The sequence below is a fragment of the Cervus elaphus genome, chromosome 1 (assembly GCF_910594005.1).
Source record: "Cervus elaphus chromosome 1, mCerEla1.1, whole genome shotgun sequence".
Classification (NCBI taxonomy): Eukaryota; Metazoa; Chordata; class Mammalia; order Artiodactyla; family Cervidae; genus Cervus; species Cervus elaphus.
Window position 1 is genome coordinate 64,896,869 of NC_057815.1, and position 16,807 is coordinate 64,913,675.

A 16,807-nucleotide genomic window follows, 5' to 3' on the forward strand; every position below is an offset into this window, starting at 1 on the left:
TTTAGAAACATTTATTATCTTTATTTCAGAATGACCTATTAAGACCTTACCCAGATAAAGGCCCCATCAGCACTTCTCACAGGTTATGACTCATTTTGCTTCTATGCACACACCAAAGTTTCCTTACCAAAACTGAAGTCACCAGAAAAGGGGTGCCAGATGGGTGATAAAAACCCTACTTAATCACGCCCTATTTGCAAAATGACTTCTTTTGCATTCCTAAAACATCTACTTTGATTCCCAATATATCAATTTTAAAAAATCATTACTTTCACACTTATATAGAAACTGTACTTTAAACCAATTGATCTTTTTGCCACAAAAAGGTCCAACAAAGCCTTACCACTTCAAGCAAACCTACTGCACCTATCTATGCTCAAGAAGCAGTTTGGCTACTGAAGAAGTGCTGGTCTCTTCTAAGCCCTTCCTCAGGACCCACACATCAGACATTCATCTCTGTTCTCCAAAGAGCACACCATGGCTGCTGTGTTCCTCTCCTTCTCTTCTTCTTTTGATACCTTTTCCTTATCTTTCAGCTTTTCTTTATTTAGAGTGAACTGGATTGGATTAGCAGCTGGTCTTGTCCTTAAATAATACATCCCAGTTTTCAAACCCTAAAAGGGAAGTAAAATTAGGAGAAGCCGTGAGAACATTAAACATTCAAGACCAATGTTTAAAATACATTTCCATAGACCAGGTCAAACTGCTTTCTAAATCTGGAATTATACCTCCTCTAGAAACCCCCAGCTGTTTTTTTATTTGGGCTTCCCTGGTGGCTCAGATGGTAAAGAATCCGCCTGCAATGCGGGATACCTGGGTTCGATCCCTGGGCTGGGAAGATCCCCTGGAGAAGGGAAAGGCTACCCACTCCAGTGTTCTTGCCTGGAGAAGTCCATGGACAAAGGAGGCTGCTGGGCTGCAGTCTATGGGGTCACAAAGAGTCGGACACGACTGACTAGGCACAGCACACACACAGCAGAGGAAGCCCTCAAAAACGCTTAAAGAGAGAGAAGGAAATAGACAGCACACGCTATCCTTTTCACCACTAAAACAAAGCCTATCTCTTTCAAAATGTCAAATATTTTTTTGTTCTCTAGTCTTTTTTTGTTTGTTTACATGTACGACTTCCAAGCGTACCTAAGAAAACATGGCTGTTTTAGATTATAACTATTTAGAGGTCTAGATCGTTTCTCTGTAAGAAGAACAGATTACAACTATTTCATGGATAAGAACTGTCACCTTCTATTCAATACCCCTAGTCCTGGAACAAGTTCAATTAAAAGTTTGTTAAATAAAAGGATAAAATTATAATCCTATATAAATACCTAGAATATTGTTAGGGAATAAGAATACATTATAGGGACTTCCCTGATGGTTCAGTGGTTAAGAATCTGCCTCACAATGCAGGAAACATGGGTCTGACCCCTGGTTCAGGAACTAAGACCCTTCACACTGCGGAGCAACTAAGCCACAAGTACTGAGCCCGCACAGTGCAGAGTCCGAGCACCACAACTAGGGGGTCTGTGTATCCCCACAAAAAAGATCCTGCATGCTGCAACTACGACCTGATGCAAGTCAAATAAATAAAAATAAATACTCTTCTTTTAAAAAAAGAATACATTATAGACTCACAGGTCTTTACAGTTGGCAGTGACTAGCTAAATGATTGGCTTTTATCCTGTTTTAAAGCTGGGAAACAATGGATATTTTTGAATAGTGGGTTGATGTATAGTCTTATTTTAGGAATGGTATTAGGACACAAGCTGGCCTAGAGTAGAGATACCAGAAGCAAAGAGATCAGTTAAGAACTGAAGAATAAAGGTGAAGGTGGCGATGGAAGAGAAAGAGAGGCATTCAAGAAATAGTACAAAGGAACAACCAACAGCACACGGTGAATGACTACATGGGAAGTAAAGGAAGGATCACAGATAACGCCTAACAGGTCTCAAGCTTCAAATAAAATAATCCCACCCAAAATAAGAAAATTCAAAGTGATAACTTAATCTAGTATAAGCCCATGCACTAGTTTTAACATATTGGACTTAACATATTTAACACTATTGGACTTAAAGTGAAAGAACTTCCAGGTGGCAATATTTAATAGGTAGCTAGAATATAAAACTCTGTTCCAATTCTAAAATATTCCAAGTTGGTTGACTTCCTCCACCAACCTGTTTCCAGCCGTAGAAGTGCATACTAGTGAGTTTGCCATAGTTAGGCTCAGCAATATGTATGTTCAAAGACTGGCTTTGATCAATGAAAGCGCCTCTCTCGGCTGCCATCTTGAGTACGGTTTTCTGAGAGATTTCCCACACAGTCTTATAAAGCTGCTTCAGGTCATCAGGAATTTCTGGTACGCTCTGAAGAAGGTAAAGCAGATGCTATTGTACTCTGGTTGAAGAAAGCAGTATGATTAATAGAACAATGACCTCCAGGTCTAGCTGTGATTCTACTTCCAGTCAGATCTGATCCTAGCCATTCCATTTAATACAGTATGATGCTTATCAAGTTTCCTAAGAATACTCCATTCCCACTTACCAAGTCCAAGAAAACCCCATATAACCAACAAAATATCAATCTAGTGGTAGCTATGTAAGATTCATCTTTAATTGGTTAATGGTCAAAACATTCACTGTTTTAGAGGCACTTAATAAAGGAAGGACAGAGCAAAGCTAAGCAATAAATGACCCTTGAGTTTTGCAGAAAATACAAAAACTCAGGGCTGTAACTAACAGAAACATGACCCAAAGAAGCAATGAGACAAAAACCCTTTAAATATGGTAGGACTCCACAAACTCAACTTGAAGTCAATAGAAATATGGCTTTCTTATTTCTTAGGTCGAGGGTTAGCAGGCATCAAAACACAGACTGGCTAATGCTACAGTTTCCATCAGCAAATACAGAAATGTTACAGGAATCTTTATCTATGTTGCTGAGCAGACCAATATCTAACAAATGGCCTCTATCTACAAATAAATGCTTCCTGATTTTTGCAAATATTTTATTGTTAAACACTATTTGCGGCTCTGTCTTTTGACCTATCAGTCTTCAATCTCCATCAAACTTTTTAATTAAGTTCGACTCTAATTTCAGGCTTTACATCACCGGTCTCCAAACTCTGATGCACTTTGGAATTATCTAGACAGTCTTTAAAACATACTGATGCCTGAATTCTCATTCCCAGACATTTAACTGGTATGGGTACAACCTAAGTTTCAGCTTTAATAGCTCTTTAATGTATTCTAATGTGCAGAGAAGTTGGGAACCATTGCTTTACACTGCTGCACAAACAAGAAGGTAAGGCCTAGATATATGACCAGAGTGAACAGCCATTCTTTCTCTGTATTGCCTAGGATAAGCGAGAAGGTACCAATGTTCAACTCAGCTCCTGAAGAGCACACTCTCTTTTTTTTGGTCATTCTGTACCTGGATGGAGCCATTGCATGCAATAATCTGATTTTTCATCTCTTCGTTCCACAAGCCCCGCTCAGTAAGATCTTTCAGTAAGTGAGGATTTACAATCTGAAAGGAAAAGGAGAAAAAATGTGAAGGAATAAACAACAACAGGGCCTGAAGAGGATTACAGACTTGGAGTTTAACATTAGATTGCTTGGTAAATTCTATTTTTTATGAAACTGAGAGACATATCCCATCACATGAAAGCTATATTCCTCTAAAATCCTGATACCTGTTATTCAAAACATAACATACAGTACTTGCAAAAGTGAAAGGAGCTAACTGCCTAAGCTGGGTATGTAGAATGATTCTTTTCTTGTTTTAAGTACTGACACAATAAACACTTGAGAAAATCATAAATTTACCCAACCCAAACTTTACAGAAATTTACTTCAGAATATTTGTAAATTCACAAATAAATATCTTTTAAATTAGTGGTTCTCAACCTGCACATGAGAATTACTTGGGAACCTCAGGAAAAAAAAAAAAACCACTGGTCCTTCCCATTAGAAATTCTAATTTGTAACCAAGGCTGAGAATCACTACCTTAAAAATCACTTACCTTCTATTCATCTTGAGTATCATCAACTTGAGCATTTGAGGCTATAGTATATGTGTTATAGTTTAGCACACATAGTATAGCATGGTATATGACATACACTACATGATTAAAGAATGGTTACACATTACATGAACTCTAACATCAACAAGTTGCTTTCATACTCAACCCTCAATCCTTCATTCTTTTGACAGATATTTATAAAATGTCTATTATATGCTGAAATAACATAAATAATATTAGAGATGACAGCTCACTTTATCAAAACTTTGCCCCCATTCTAAGACAGAGGAGCATCCTAAATATGAGTAGCATTTACTCCTCTAACATCAGGCTTCTAAAAGACTTTTCAGTAGGTCTGGTTGTAATCTTCTCACCTGAAATTCTCCTGACAAGACTCTGCGAGTGTAGATGTTACTGGTATAAGGTTCAATTGACTCATTATTTCCCAATATCTGAGCAGTTGAAGCAGTAGGCATCGGGGCAATAAGTAAACTGTTTCTTATACCATACCTGAAGAAAAGGAGATTATTAGGTGCTGGTCCTTATGCTACTATCTGTCAGGAAGACAGCTACTTTAATCATTGTAGTAAAGCAGCTGCTGTAATACCATACACGCACTACACTTACATGCTGACGTTTGCATTTAACCCCTACAGGGATGCAACTCTACATTATGCCCCTCTCCTAAATGAATGACTGATTCCTAAATAGAATTAGCACAATTTTTACTGCTGACAATCTTTATCATGCCATGACTTATGCCAGTTAAGATCACAGCACTTGATACACCATCTTGCCCAAGGAAACACTCAAATGGCTGTTGGAGAGTCCCCACCTGTTTCAGGTACACTCATATAACCCTCACTCTTTTCTAAGAGACTATGTGATCACTGTGCTAGGCTCTTTAAGGAAACTTAATGACGTGAAAGTGGTAAGAACCAAACATCTATCACCATAATTCTTCATTATACTGAATAGGATAATGAATAGAGAAAATGACGCTCAAAGTATAATATTCCTGACTTCCTCTATCACCTAATTAATTCAAGTTTCCAGAAGAATGCTAATACCTTTGACTCTATTCAGTGCCAAAGAGAGTGCTTAAAAATGTAGTACCTGAGCTCTGAAAAATCTTCAAACTGTGCTAAGCACATCTTTCAAAGCTCAGCCTAGGGACTTCCCTGGTGGTCCAGTGGTCAAGAATCTGCCTTCCAATGCAGGAGACGTGGGTCTGATCTCTGGTTGAGAAACTAAGATCCTACATGCCTCAGGGCAACTAAGCCCACCTGCCTCAATGAAGAACCAGCACATAAATAAATAAATCAACAATAACAGTAGTAATAAAATAGTAATAATAAAAACCTCAGCTGAAGAAATACCTACGCTAAAACATCTTTCCTGACCAGGCAGACAACACTAAGTAAAACTGTCAAATAAAAGTATTTGCATTGCAAATATTTTTTATGCCCTGTGCTTTTACGTGTATTTTACTTGTGTACATGTCTTACCTTACTTAGTTTCTCAAGCACAAAAAGCTCGCCTTCGCTACATTCCATACCTCTAGATTCATACAGTACTTAGCATAGAGCCTCATAACCTAATGGAGTGTGTACAACTGAAATTTCAACTTCTCTCTGTCACTTTCTAGTTGTGAGGCATCAAGTAAGCCACCAACTAGCTCCACGTCTTTACTCCCTCAGTAAAGTGGACAGTGGTTTCCTGTCCACAGATAGGAAAATGTTTTGAAAAGTCACATACATCCAAACTATGGAATCATCTGTAATCACTAAGAACATTAGGCAGATTTGCATGTACTAAAAGAGAAAGATCTCCAAAATAAATCACTAAATAAAAAGTCTCAGAATGTGTCAAGTTTGATCACATCTGCAAACAAACTGAAAAAGGTCTAGAAAACTATATACCATTCATGCTGGTGATCTCTGAGAAAAGAAGTAAGTTGGCTTTTTGTTTGTTTTATAGGACAAGTGGTTGGCAGAAGAGGTATAAAAAAGGGCTTTTACTTTCTATTTTATTTCCATACTTGAACTTTATTAACAATGAATGTGTATTTATGTTGAAATTTTAATTGTGAAACTTTAAAAAGTTATACATAAAAACATTTAAACTACAGTATTTTGAGAAAAAAACAAAGTAAAAAATAGAGTTCGGGGCATTTTTGTAAAAATTGAATTTGCATGTAAATACACATATATATACAAACCCAGAAGAAAATCTGAGGATTTTCAACAGGTTTTTGAATACAAACAGGTTTTTTAGGGGGATGTGGTACTGGGATAATTTTCATTTTACTCCCTTTTCACTTGTATGTTTTTCTAAATTGTCTAACATATATTATTTGAGCAATGAAACAATTTGAAAGTAAATGGCTATTTTTAAAGAGCATTTTAAAGCTACTGCTTCCTTCTGCAAACATTAAACACTATGTATATTCATTAACCTGGACATGTCAGACAGTCATGATAGAAAGCAAAAGCAACTTGTTTCATTATTGACTCAGCAAAACATTCTGCCTGCACTCAAATTTCTTATGTTTATTAATTGAAAAGGTCTACAAAGACTCAATTTTTACATTTTTCTTTTCAACAGTTTAATATATTAAACCCTCCAAAAGCTCTTTAAATTCTCTAATGTAGTCCTATGATAATCAATTCAGTGAAAACCATTAATGTGCCCAATGTAATTAAGCAATAAATAAAAGTGGAAAACATTTAAAAAGCAAACACACTTGGAAATATGAATGCTTAATGAGAAAAATAATTACCTGTTCTTGCTAGTTAAGCCCCTAAAACAAGATCAACTAATAATATCTACCAGGTATTAAAATGCTTTCATTGCAGGCTACTGTACATATACTGTCCTAGGAAGTATTTTCACAATAACAGTTCTATAGACAGGTCCTTTTTGTCCCATTTAAAAGAGAAAAAGATGAATTTCAGAAGCTAAAAGAACATACCTAAGTTCCAAAGAGCCAGGATGAAAACCCGAGCCCTCCTCACTTCAAAGCTACTTTACTTTACATCTCTACTTACTTTGCAATCTTCTCCTTGAGAAGGTTCCAGTCCCAAAGGTCTGTAGGAGTAACATTCCACATATCATACTGAAGAATCTAAGGAACAAACAACCCAAATTGATGATAAATCATTCGATGACCATCTGAAACTATAACAAAAACCAAGCAAATGACTAACTGCCATGTCCCCATATCCCAACAAATGCTGTCTTGTAGGGAGTATAAGGTCCAGAGATTTTCCTAGACTAATTGCTATGTAGTCATATCGATTCAAAGCAGGCTGATTAAGGCTTACCTCTTCCCCATATCCCTGCTGAGTCCTCTCAGAAGACCCATATCATCTCTACAAACCAGGAAATTTTAACAAATGAAAGCATGTTGCTGAAATGTATTCTCTTTTTATACAATGAAAGAATTACTCTACCCTCTACCTTCATCTTTCTTTACAGCTTTGATTTACCCTATCTTAAAATATTATCTACTTAGCTAATTAACACCTATTTTCAAACAATGTAGAGCTCCTAAATATCAGCAGGAACTGTGAGAACTAAATCTAACATCTTATTTTACAGGGAAGAGAATCATCCTACTGGGGATAAAGGCAACGTGACGGCAGAATGCTAGGACAGCACTCAGATTCCCACCTCCTGCGGTATATAGGCCCTCATACTCTCCTCCTCTTCAGTATATACAAGACCTGGAAACACGATGGATGTCACTCACACAATTGTGACAAATGTGAAGGGTTTCTGTAGATGCAATTAAGGTTGAGAATCAGGTTAATTTATCCTGGGTGGCCCTGACCTGACAAATGAAAATGCCCAAAATGGTGACTGGACTGGGCTCTTCTTGAAATGAGGGACTCTCCCTCCTACTGGCTTTGAAGAAGCAAGATGCCATGAGCTCTAGAACTGCAAGGAAATGAACAACCAGGTGAGCTTGGAGCAGGACTGAGCATTAGATGAGACCACAGTCTCTACTGACATTTTGACTGTAGCTTTGAGAGACCCAGAGATTAAGCTAACCCAAGTCTGCACTCCTGACCCATGGAAATTGATACTGAATTTATGTTGTTTTAATCTGCTAAGTTTAGTTATAGAAAACTAATACCCAAACTACCACACAATTGCACTCATCTCAGACGCTAGTAAAGTAATGCTCAAAATTTTCCAAGCCAGGCTTCAGCAATATGTGATCCGTGAACTTCCAGATGTTCAAGCTGGCTTTAGAAAAGGCAGAGGAACCAAAGATCAAATTGCCAACATCTGCTGGATCATTGAAAAAGCAAGAGAGTTCCAGAAAAACATCTATTTCTGCTTTATTGACTATGCCAAAGCCTTTGACTGTGTGGATCACAATAAACTGTGGAAAATTCTTCAAGAGATGGGAATACCAGACCATCTGACCTGCCTCTTGCGAAACCTGTATGCAGGTCAGGAAGCAACAGTTAGAACTGGACATGGAACAACAGACTGGTTTGTTTTCCAAATAGGAAAAGGAATAGTCAAGGCTGTATATTGTCACCATGTTTATTCAACTTATATGCAGAGTACATCATGAGAAACGCTGGGCTGGAAGAAGCACAAGCTGGAATCAAGATTACCAGGAGAAATATCAATCACCTCAGATATGCAGATGACACCACCCTTATGGCAGAAAGTGAAGAAGAACTAAAGAGCCTTTTGATGAAAGTAAAAGAGGAGAGTGAAAAAGTTGGCTTAAAGCTCAACATTCAGAAAAGTAAGATCACGGCATCTGGTCCCATCACTTCATGGGAAATAGATGGGGAAACAGTGGAAACAGTGGCTGACTTTATTTTGGGGGGCTCCAAAATCCCTGCAGATGGTGATTGCAGCCATGAAATTAAAAGACGCTTACTCCTTGGAAGGAAAATTATGACCAACCTAGACGGCATATTAAAAAGCAGAGACATTACTTTGTCAACAAAGGTCCGTCTAGTTAAGGCTATGGTTTTCCCAGTAGTCATGTATGGATGTGACAGTTGGACTATAAAGAAAGCCGAGGGCCGAAGAATTGATGCTTTTGAACTGTGGTGTTGGAGAAGACTCTTGAGAGTCCCTTGGACTGCAAGGAGATCCAACTAGTCCATCCTAAAGGAGATCAGTCCTGGGTGTTTTCACTGGAAGGACTGATGTTGAAGCTAAAACTCCAATACTTTGGCCACCTCATGTGAAGAGCTGACTCATTTGAAAAGACCCAGATGCTGGGAAAGATTGAGGGCAGGAGGAGAAGGGAACGAGAGAGGATGAGATGGTTGGATGGCATCACTGACTCAATGGACATGAGTTTGGGTGGACTCCGGGAGTTGGTGATGGACAGGGAGGCCTGGCGTGCTGCAGCTCATGGGGTCGCAAAGAGTTAGACACAACCTAGCAACTGAACTGAACTGAACGAATACCTGGGAGTTCCCTGGTGATCTAGTAGTTAGCATTCAGTGTTTTTACTACTGTGGGCTCAGGATCCCTGGTCAGGGAACTAAGATCCTGCAAGCCATGCATGGCACTGTTCCCTTCCCCACCCATCCAAAAAGAAAAAAAAAACTAACTCAGCATTTTTCCCACATCTTTTAGCAACAATTAGTTTAAAATAAAACAGAATAAAATAGAATATACTTTTTACTCCAGAAGAAAAAAGGACCATATGAGCGTCAGATGTCTGGTGTAACAAATTATAATTTTAGTGGCTTAAAATAACAAAAATTTATTCTCTTGCAGTCTTGGAGGCTGGAAGCCCACACTCAGTATATTGGGAAGGCACCCTCCCTCCCCAGGCTCTAGAGGAGATGCTGTTCTTTGCCCCTTCCAGCTTCTAGTGGCTTCAGTTCTCCTGGGCTGTGGCTACATCTCTCCAACCTCTGCCTCTATGGTCCTGTTGCTGCTGCTTCTCTGTGTCTCTTGTAAGGACAACCGTCATTGAATTTAGGCCCGACCGGATAATCCAGGATAATCTCCTCAATTACATCTACAAAGGCCCTTTTTAAACCAAATAATTTAACAGTCAGACGTTCCATACATTAGGATATGAACATCTTTTTGAAGGCTACCATTAAGCCTACTACAGGAACTCACAGGCAAAGAGAAATTTCATCCGTATACTTACTCCTTTGCTGACTGGAGAGCCTTCATAGGTTTCATATGGGCCATACTCCTTGGCCAGGTCACAGCTGGCTTCCAAGGCTCCATAATAAATGGTTTCAAAGATCTGCTTATTCAATAACTGGGCCTCTGGACTCTCAAAAGGGTACCTCATCAGAATAAAAGCATCTGCCAGACCTTGTACCCCAATTCCAATGGGGCGATGGCGTTTATTCGATAAGCTTGCCTTTGTGCCAACAGATTTAGAAAAAAAAGAGATGACATTAATCAACAGTAAAAGCAACATTCTGTATCAAATGACACACACTCTCTCTCTATCTCAGTTTTCTCACACCATTCCAATGATAACCATTTACATGATGATTAGAAGACTATGATAAACTCCTTCCACCTTGGATTTCAATTATTACCATAAGCAGAGAAATCTATTCATACCTCTGGGACAGGGTAGTAGTTAATATCAATAATTTTATTCAAGTTTCGGACAATGACTTTGGTGACGTCAGCCAACTTTGTAAAGTCATATGTGTGTTCTGATGTGACATACATATTCAGGGCCAGGGAAGCCAAGTTACAGACTGCAACCTAGAATTTGAAGAAAAGGGGTCAAGAATCACACAATTTTTATTTCAATGACACTACCCTGTAAACCTCTAACACTTGTTGACATTAAAGTTTTCGTTTCTATCTTTGACTGGTTTCTCTTCACCATTCACCAGTTCATTTCTAAATCCCAGGACCTATTCACATGTGTGAACTGTTACATGCACCAATGTAACAGGTTAAGATGGGGGAAGAACCATATGCTCCATAGTACAAGGCTCTATTACCAGACATATGTCACACTGTGCTATAATTTTTTATGTATGTCAGTAGATATGCACTAATACAACAGCCACTAAATAAAAACATGAAATTTAAAATTCACTTTCTTAATTGCACTAGTTATATTTCAAGTGCTCAGTAGCCACCCAATACAGAACATGTCTATCACTGTACAAAGCTGTTCCTAAATTACACGTCTACCTCATCCTCACTGAGACTCCAACAGCCCATAACAAAGGATCCAAGTATGAATTTTAAAAAAGCTCTTTAGGTGATTCTTACTACACTAAGTGGTGAACTTTTTCAGGTTAGGGATCATATCTTTTTTATCCTTACATTTTCAGGACTAGCACCACCACACCTGGCATATAGCAAATGCTTAATAATACTGAATGAATATACTTCCTTCGCCATTTTGATTATGACTATCCCAATCCAAACTCTCAACTCCTCTCACTTAAACTCCCTCATGCCCTTCATACCTAATCAATTCTACACATGGTGACAAAGTACCCATTTTTAAAACACAGCTCGAATCACATAAGCCTGATAAAAGCAAGGGAGAAAAATAAGGCAGGAAATAGGGGCTAAGGATGGAAGGAGTGCCATTTTTCAATAGAGTCATCAAGGGAGACACCACTGAGAATGTGACATATGAAGAAAGAACTGAAGAAGTCAGAAAGCAAGTCACATGGCTCTCTGGGGAAAAGAGCATTTCACCACTCAAAACTCCTGCAGCAGGAGTATGCTTGAAATGTTTGAGAAATGGTAATGAAATTAGTAGGGTTGGAGTACAGTAAGCAAGGGGAAAAATAAGAACAGGTGAGGTGGGATACTCAGTTGTGTACCATCTCACAGAGCATTCATTATAAGGACAGAAATGAGGTAATGATATATACTACAGCAAGGACAACTGACACAAAAGGCCGCCCAATATGACATGATTCCATTCATATGGAATGTCCGTAATAGACAAATCCAGAGACGTAACATAGATTAGTGTTGCCAGGGGCTGGGTGAAGTGGGGAACAGACAGTGAATGCTAACAAGTACAAGGTTTCTTTATGGGGTGATGACAATGTTCTAGAATTAGTTATTAGTGATAGTTGTACAACCTTGTGAATATACTAATAAAAAATCATGGAATTGTATCCTTTAGAAGGGCGAAATTTATGGTATGTGACTTATATCTCAATTTTTAAAAAATGAACAAACTCTGGATGGGTGGGAAAGTCAAAGATAAGTATTGTGCAGAGAATGGTATGATCTGATTTTTTGTTTTCAAAAAAGGTCATTTTATTCTCTGTAATACAGTCTATCTTATATAATAATATAAGTATATGTCAATTTCCTCCAACTGAATTGTAAGTTTCTAGAGGGCAGGGACTAAGCCACATTCATTTATATCTCAGAGCACCTCGTCCAGCGTCTTACACATGCTTGGTGGTCAGTAAACTTTGTTAAATCAAACCGCAAGCTCAGCAGTATGTTCAGCTCACTTACCATTTTCTTTGACTTTTCATCTGTCATGTTTTTAGGTCCTAGAATTCAGGATCTCTTCCTTCCTCCTCATTTTCATAGCTTACATGCAATATCCACACAGTCTGTCATCTGACTAACGCAACCATCTCCATAAAGTAACCTACAACTGCTTCTCACACTAAGCCATTCTATAACCAGAATGAAGAGGTATCCTTCCCATCCTAGCAATGCTGTTTTCCTTTCAGCAATCTACAAGGGCTTTCGTATGTCTGAGATACGCCAGCTTCCACGTACTTTCTCTCTTCCCTCAACCACAGCCATCCCTCCATACGTCAAAAACCTTAATGTATCTGCTCCATCACAATAAACTTACTTTCCACTCCCTGCACAAGACCTATCCTTGTCTGACCTGTCATACTGGTGGTTCTTCCCAAATAGAAAACCTTTTCATAAACTTCTTTTTAAAATAACCAAATCTACATCTCATTTCCTGTCTTGCCTCTTCTGTGAGTGGCCTTAAAGATTTGAGATGAGAATTCTGTCTCACATTCACTGAAAGGACTCTCATGCTTACATACTTTAAACTGAATGTGCACTCTAACACGTTACCGTGTTTGTCCTCACTCTAACCTAAATAATTATGTATTGCTATTTTTCTCAAGAAAAGATTATTACAACAATGTGTGTGTAAGAAAAAGTCGACAATCTTTTCTATATAGCTTAGACTAAAAGATTTTTAAGGGCACATATCACACCTCTTCCTTCCTTTATAATCTGTCTATTTCAGTGCCCTTCTGCTTACAGTAAGCTATGAATAGTCCCTTCACTCAACTCAAGGGAAACCAAGCTAGAGATTCACAAACAATTCACAAACTCCTAAGATTCTTCTCTCAGTACCCGAGACAGAAGTTTTTCTACCTACCTCATCTTTGCTGGTATACTCCACTATTTCTGTGCACAGGTTGCTGCATTTGATGGTTCCCAAGTTCTGCTGGTTGCTCTTCCGATTACAGGAATCTTTGTAGAGCATGTATGGGGTACCTGTCTCTGTCTGAGACTCAATGATGGCATACCAAAGCTGCTGAGCTTTTATAACTTTGCGGACACGACCTTCTTTCTCATACCTGGAAGGCAAAGCTAGTATTATTTTAATATTCCCTACAAAAATCTTTATTGCAGACAACATGAAGAGAAACACCAAAATATAAAATGTTGAAAGCTCTTAAATTTTTACTAAGTTTTGCTAAGAGAAAAAAATTAGGAATATGATACACATTTTACTATGGCTAAAGCCAGACCCACTAAATCAATATACCTTCCATAATAAAAAGGAACAAAGACTGAAATAGTTAAATAGTGCCAGCTACAGCAGTCCTCTGATGCTATCACTTAACGAACTACTGACACCTGCATCCCAGTTGCTCTCAATTCCTGTGTACAATACAAAGGCATGACTTGCTTTACCAAATGTACTTTATAACAAAGCAAATCAATAACCCTGCTAAATAACTCTGCATTAATTTTTTAGAGGATCTATAAAAAACATGATTTAACTTGAACACCTGTTTACATGTCCAAAACATTTTTGTTCTGTTTTTAAATAATTATCTTTTGTTATATTAAAAAAGAAATATTTCCAGGGCCCAGCTGGTCTGCTACTGCACAGAAAGGGTTAACTTTCAACATTCGATCATCAGGGTACCGGGATGCGGGTGGTACGGGATGCGGGTGGTACGGAGGCAGCCTGGGAAGAGGGAGGGCGCTGACCAACAGAGGGACAAGCCAATGTGTAACTGGGGCCCTCCAAAACATCCGAAACAGAAAAGGGGGAGGGTGCCTGTCAGAGACAGAACCAGTGCTGTTCCCCCTGTGTCTAATGCTCTGGAGTATTCTTTCATTTCAGACACCTCTGTGAGGTTCCAACATCAGGATACATCCTTTCCTCAGTCCCAGCACATTCAATTCACAACCCAGCTTTTAAGGAGCAGCCCCTCCCCAAGTAAGAGGAAAGCTGGAGGTCCTTCCTGAGAGGAGGGTATTCTGGGGAGGAGCCACTTCTGGGGTCCCCCTTCAGTCCCTAACCAGGCGGTAAATGTGGTGCTGGGCACCCCGCTCACTGGTGAAAACCTCGAAGATGTAGGTGGTGCAGAGCAGCAGTTCCTAGGTGTCTCTGGTTGTCACCACCCGGAGGATGGTGAAGTTCTCCAGGATGCTGTTCATCACATGGCGCTCCAGCAGCTGCCACAGCTAGTGCAGAAAATTCACCAGGTGCTTGCACATGGGAGAGTGCAACATGTGGTACACAAACCTCCCATCCTCCAGCAGGGCATGTTCCGTCTCCACCTTCTCCACCACCTGCTTGCCAAAGGAGTAGACCTTGAAGGAACAGGCGAGAGTCATGTGCTCCAGGCTCTCATACAGGATGCTCTCTCCACAGAAGCCACTGCTGCCGCCGGCGGCCCCACCTCCTCACCACTTGGGCCCTAGGTCAGGTCCACCCAGAACCTGACCAGGAAGAAAGTGTGGGTGGCCCCACAGTCATACAGCTCCTATAGCCCCTCTTTTTTCAGGGAATTTGTCATAGATCTGTCAGATGTCCACACTCTCGAGGCAGGGCACTCCAGGGTTGGGGCAGAGTACAGGCTAATGTGTACAAACAGGTGCTGTGACCGAGCAGTGCCCAGAGCCCAAGCCTACCAGGCTGGGGGTGATGTGGCAGGTGGGGGTAAAACAAGGGGTGAGAGGGCTTGGGAAGTTCATACCCTGGCAGAGCAGTAGATGGAGGAGTCAGTGACAAGGAGAACAGTGTCTTTGAGAAAGGCTTCACATCTGGAACATTCCAGGAGGGCCCAGAAGCCCCGACCAAAACTGGAAAGGTTCTGGGGCCTGAGGACTGGTGGGACCCAGTCTAGCCTGCAGGGAAGCTGCTGAGATGAGCTGGGCAAAGGACACAGTAGTCATTGTCTGGAAAGCCTTGTCCTTGGAAACCTGGTCCATATTCAGCGCCTTGAGCATCAACTGGATTTCCCCAGATTTCCCTTGGGCCAAAGCCTGGACATGACTAGAGACTGTTTGTGAGTTTAGGTCTTCCATGTTCTCAGTTTGATGTCGCAATCAGTTTATCACAACCATACAACTTGCCTCCATTGAGCAGGATTTTCCGCTGGCCACAGGGTAGGTAAGTGGCCATGGCCTCCTGGAAGCTCTGCTCGATGTCTGTACTCCAGAAACCTTCTGCGTCTGTCAGGGCCCTCATCGCCCCCCACCCCCTCACTGCCCTCCTCGCTTCCTTCCGTAGTTCCTGTCCAGCCACTGCCATTGGGGGAGTTCCCCTACCTGGGCATCCTGGCCAGGGGGCTGGGGGTAGGTTTGTCATGAGTAATGTTTTTGGCCACGCCACGCAGCATGCTGGATCTTAGTTCCCCAGTCGGGGATCAAACCTGTGGCCCCTGCAGTGGTAGAGTGGAGTCTTAACCACTGGACAGCCAGGGAAGTCCCTCCAAGTTTTAAGAAAGACAAACCAAACTTTTGGTGAAGATTCAGGAAGAAAACACACTACAACAAAATTACTAGTCACATTCTCTTCTAGATGCTTCTGAAGAATCCTAGAAACTGGCTAATGATTGACATAGTTTTGAAATTTACATCCTGTAAATAAAAGAAACAAGGTTAAAACATTATTACTTTTGTATTTTCCCCATACCTTTCATATAGCTTCTCAAATTCTTCTCCCCAGACCTCATCCAGACCAGGACACTCATTTGGACACATCAAAGACCAGTCCTGAAAAGGGAAGAAGAGTACCAACTATAACAAACTGCAAATAACCAATCACACATGGTCCATTAGGAATACTGCAAGGGAGAGGGTGGCCTCCATAGACTGTCTTAAAATTCTGCTTCAGAAATAATATTTAGGCTCAAGTCCAAACATCTAGTTCTGCCTATTTGTTCATGACTTCTCAAGCATTTAGAGCATCTGCTTTAGAGAATAAAAATCCAAGAAGGCGAGAATGGCATTTCTTGCTCAACATGCCTTGCTGTTGCATAACATATAGGTAGATTCTTCCTAAGCATGATTTAAGATGACTGAGGAGAACACTCATATGAATCAAGTTGTTATTACTAACAAGTACCTATCTCTCACCTGATTAGTCTCCACTCGCTTCATGAAGAGATCTGGAATCCAAAGGGCAAAGAAAAGGTCCCTGGCACGCTGCTCTTCCTTTCCTGTGTTCTTCTTTAAATCAAGGAACTCAAAGATGTCTAAATGCCAAGGTTCCAGGTAAATAGCAAATGCCCCAGGTCGCTGAGGGTAAATAAATCATCATTCTTT

General features: G+C 40.1%; 1 protein-coding gene and 1 pseudogene across 1 annotated transcript in view; both read right to left on the reverse strand.

Annotated features, from left to right (window-relative positions):
* The window catches only part of RRM1 (ribonucleotide reductase catalytic subunit M1), a 38,792-nt gene continuing 21,985 nt past the window's right edge, over positions 1-16,807 (reverse strand). Inside the window, exons 10-19 of the mRNA XM_043905807.1 lie at positions 16,619-16,780; positions 16,176-16,255; positions 13,395-13,596; positions 10,601-10,750; positions 10,170-10,391; positions 7,069-7,145; positions 4,393-4,528; positions 3,427-3,522; positions 2,172-2,360; positions 1-614 (exon numbers count right to left, since the gene is read on the reverse strand). Coding sequence (XP_043761742.1) covers positions 429-614; positions 2,172-2,360; positions 3,427-3,522; positions 4,393-4,528; positions 7,069-7,145; positions 10,170-10,391; positions 10,601-10,750; positions 13,395-13,596; positions 16,176-16,255; positions 16,619-16,780 — 1,500 coding nt within the window. The 3' untranslated portion in view covers positions 1-428. The remainder of the gene's footprint in view (positions 615-2,171; positions 2,361-3,426; positions 3,523-4,392; positions 4,529-7,068; positions 7,146-10,169; positions 10,392-10,600; positions 10,751-13,394; positions 13,597-16,175; positions 16,256-16,618; positions 16,781-16,807) is intronic.
* On the reverse strand, positions 13,603-16,169 carry LOC122695929 (annotated as a pseudogene).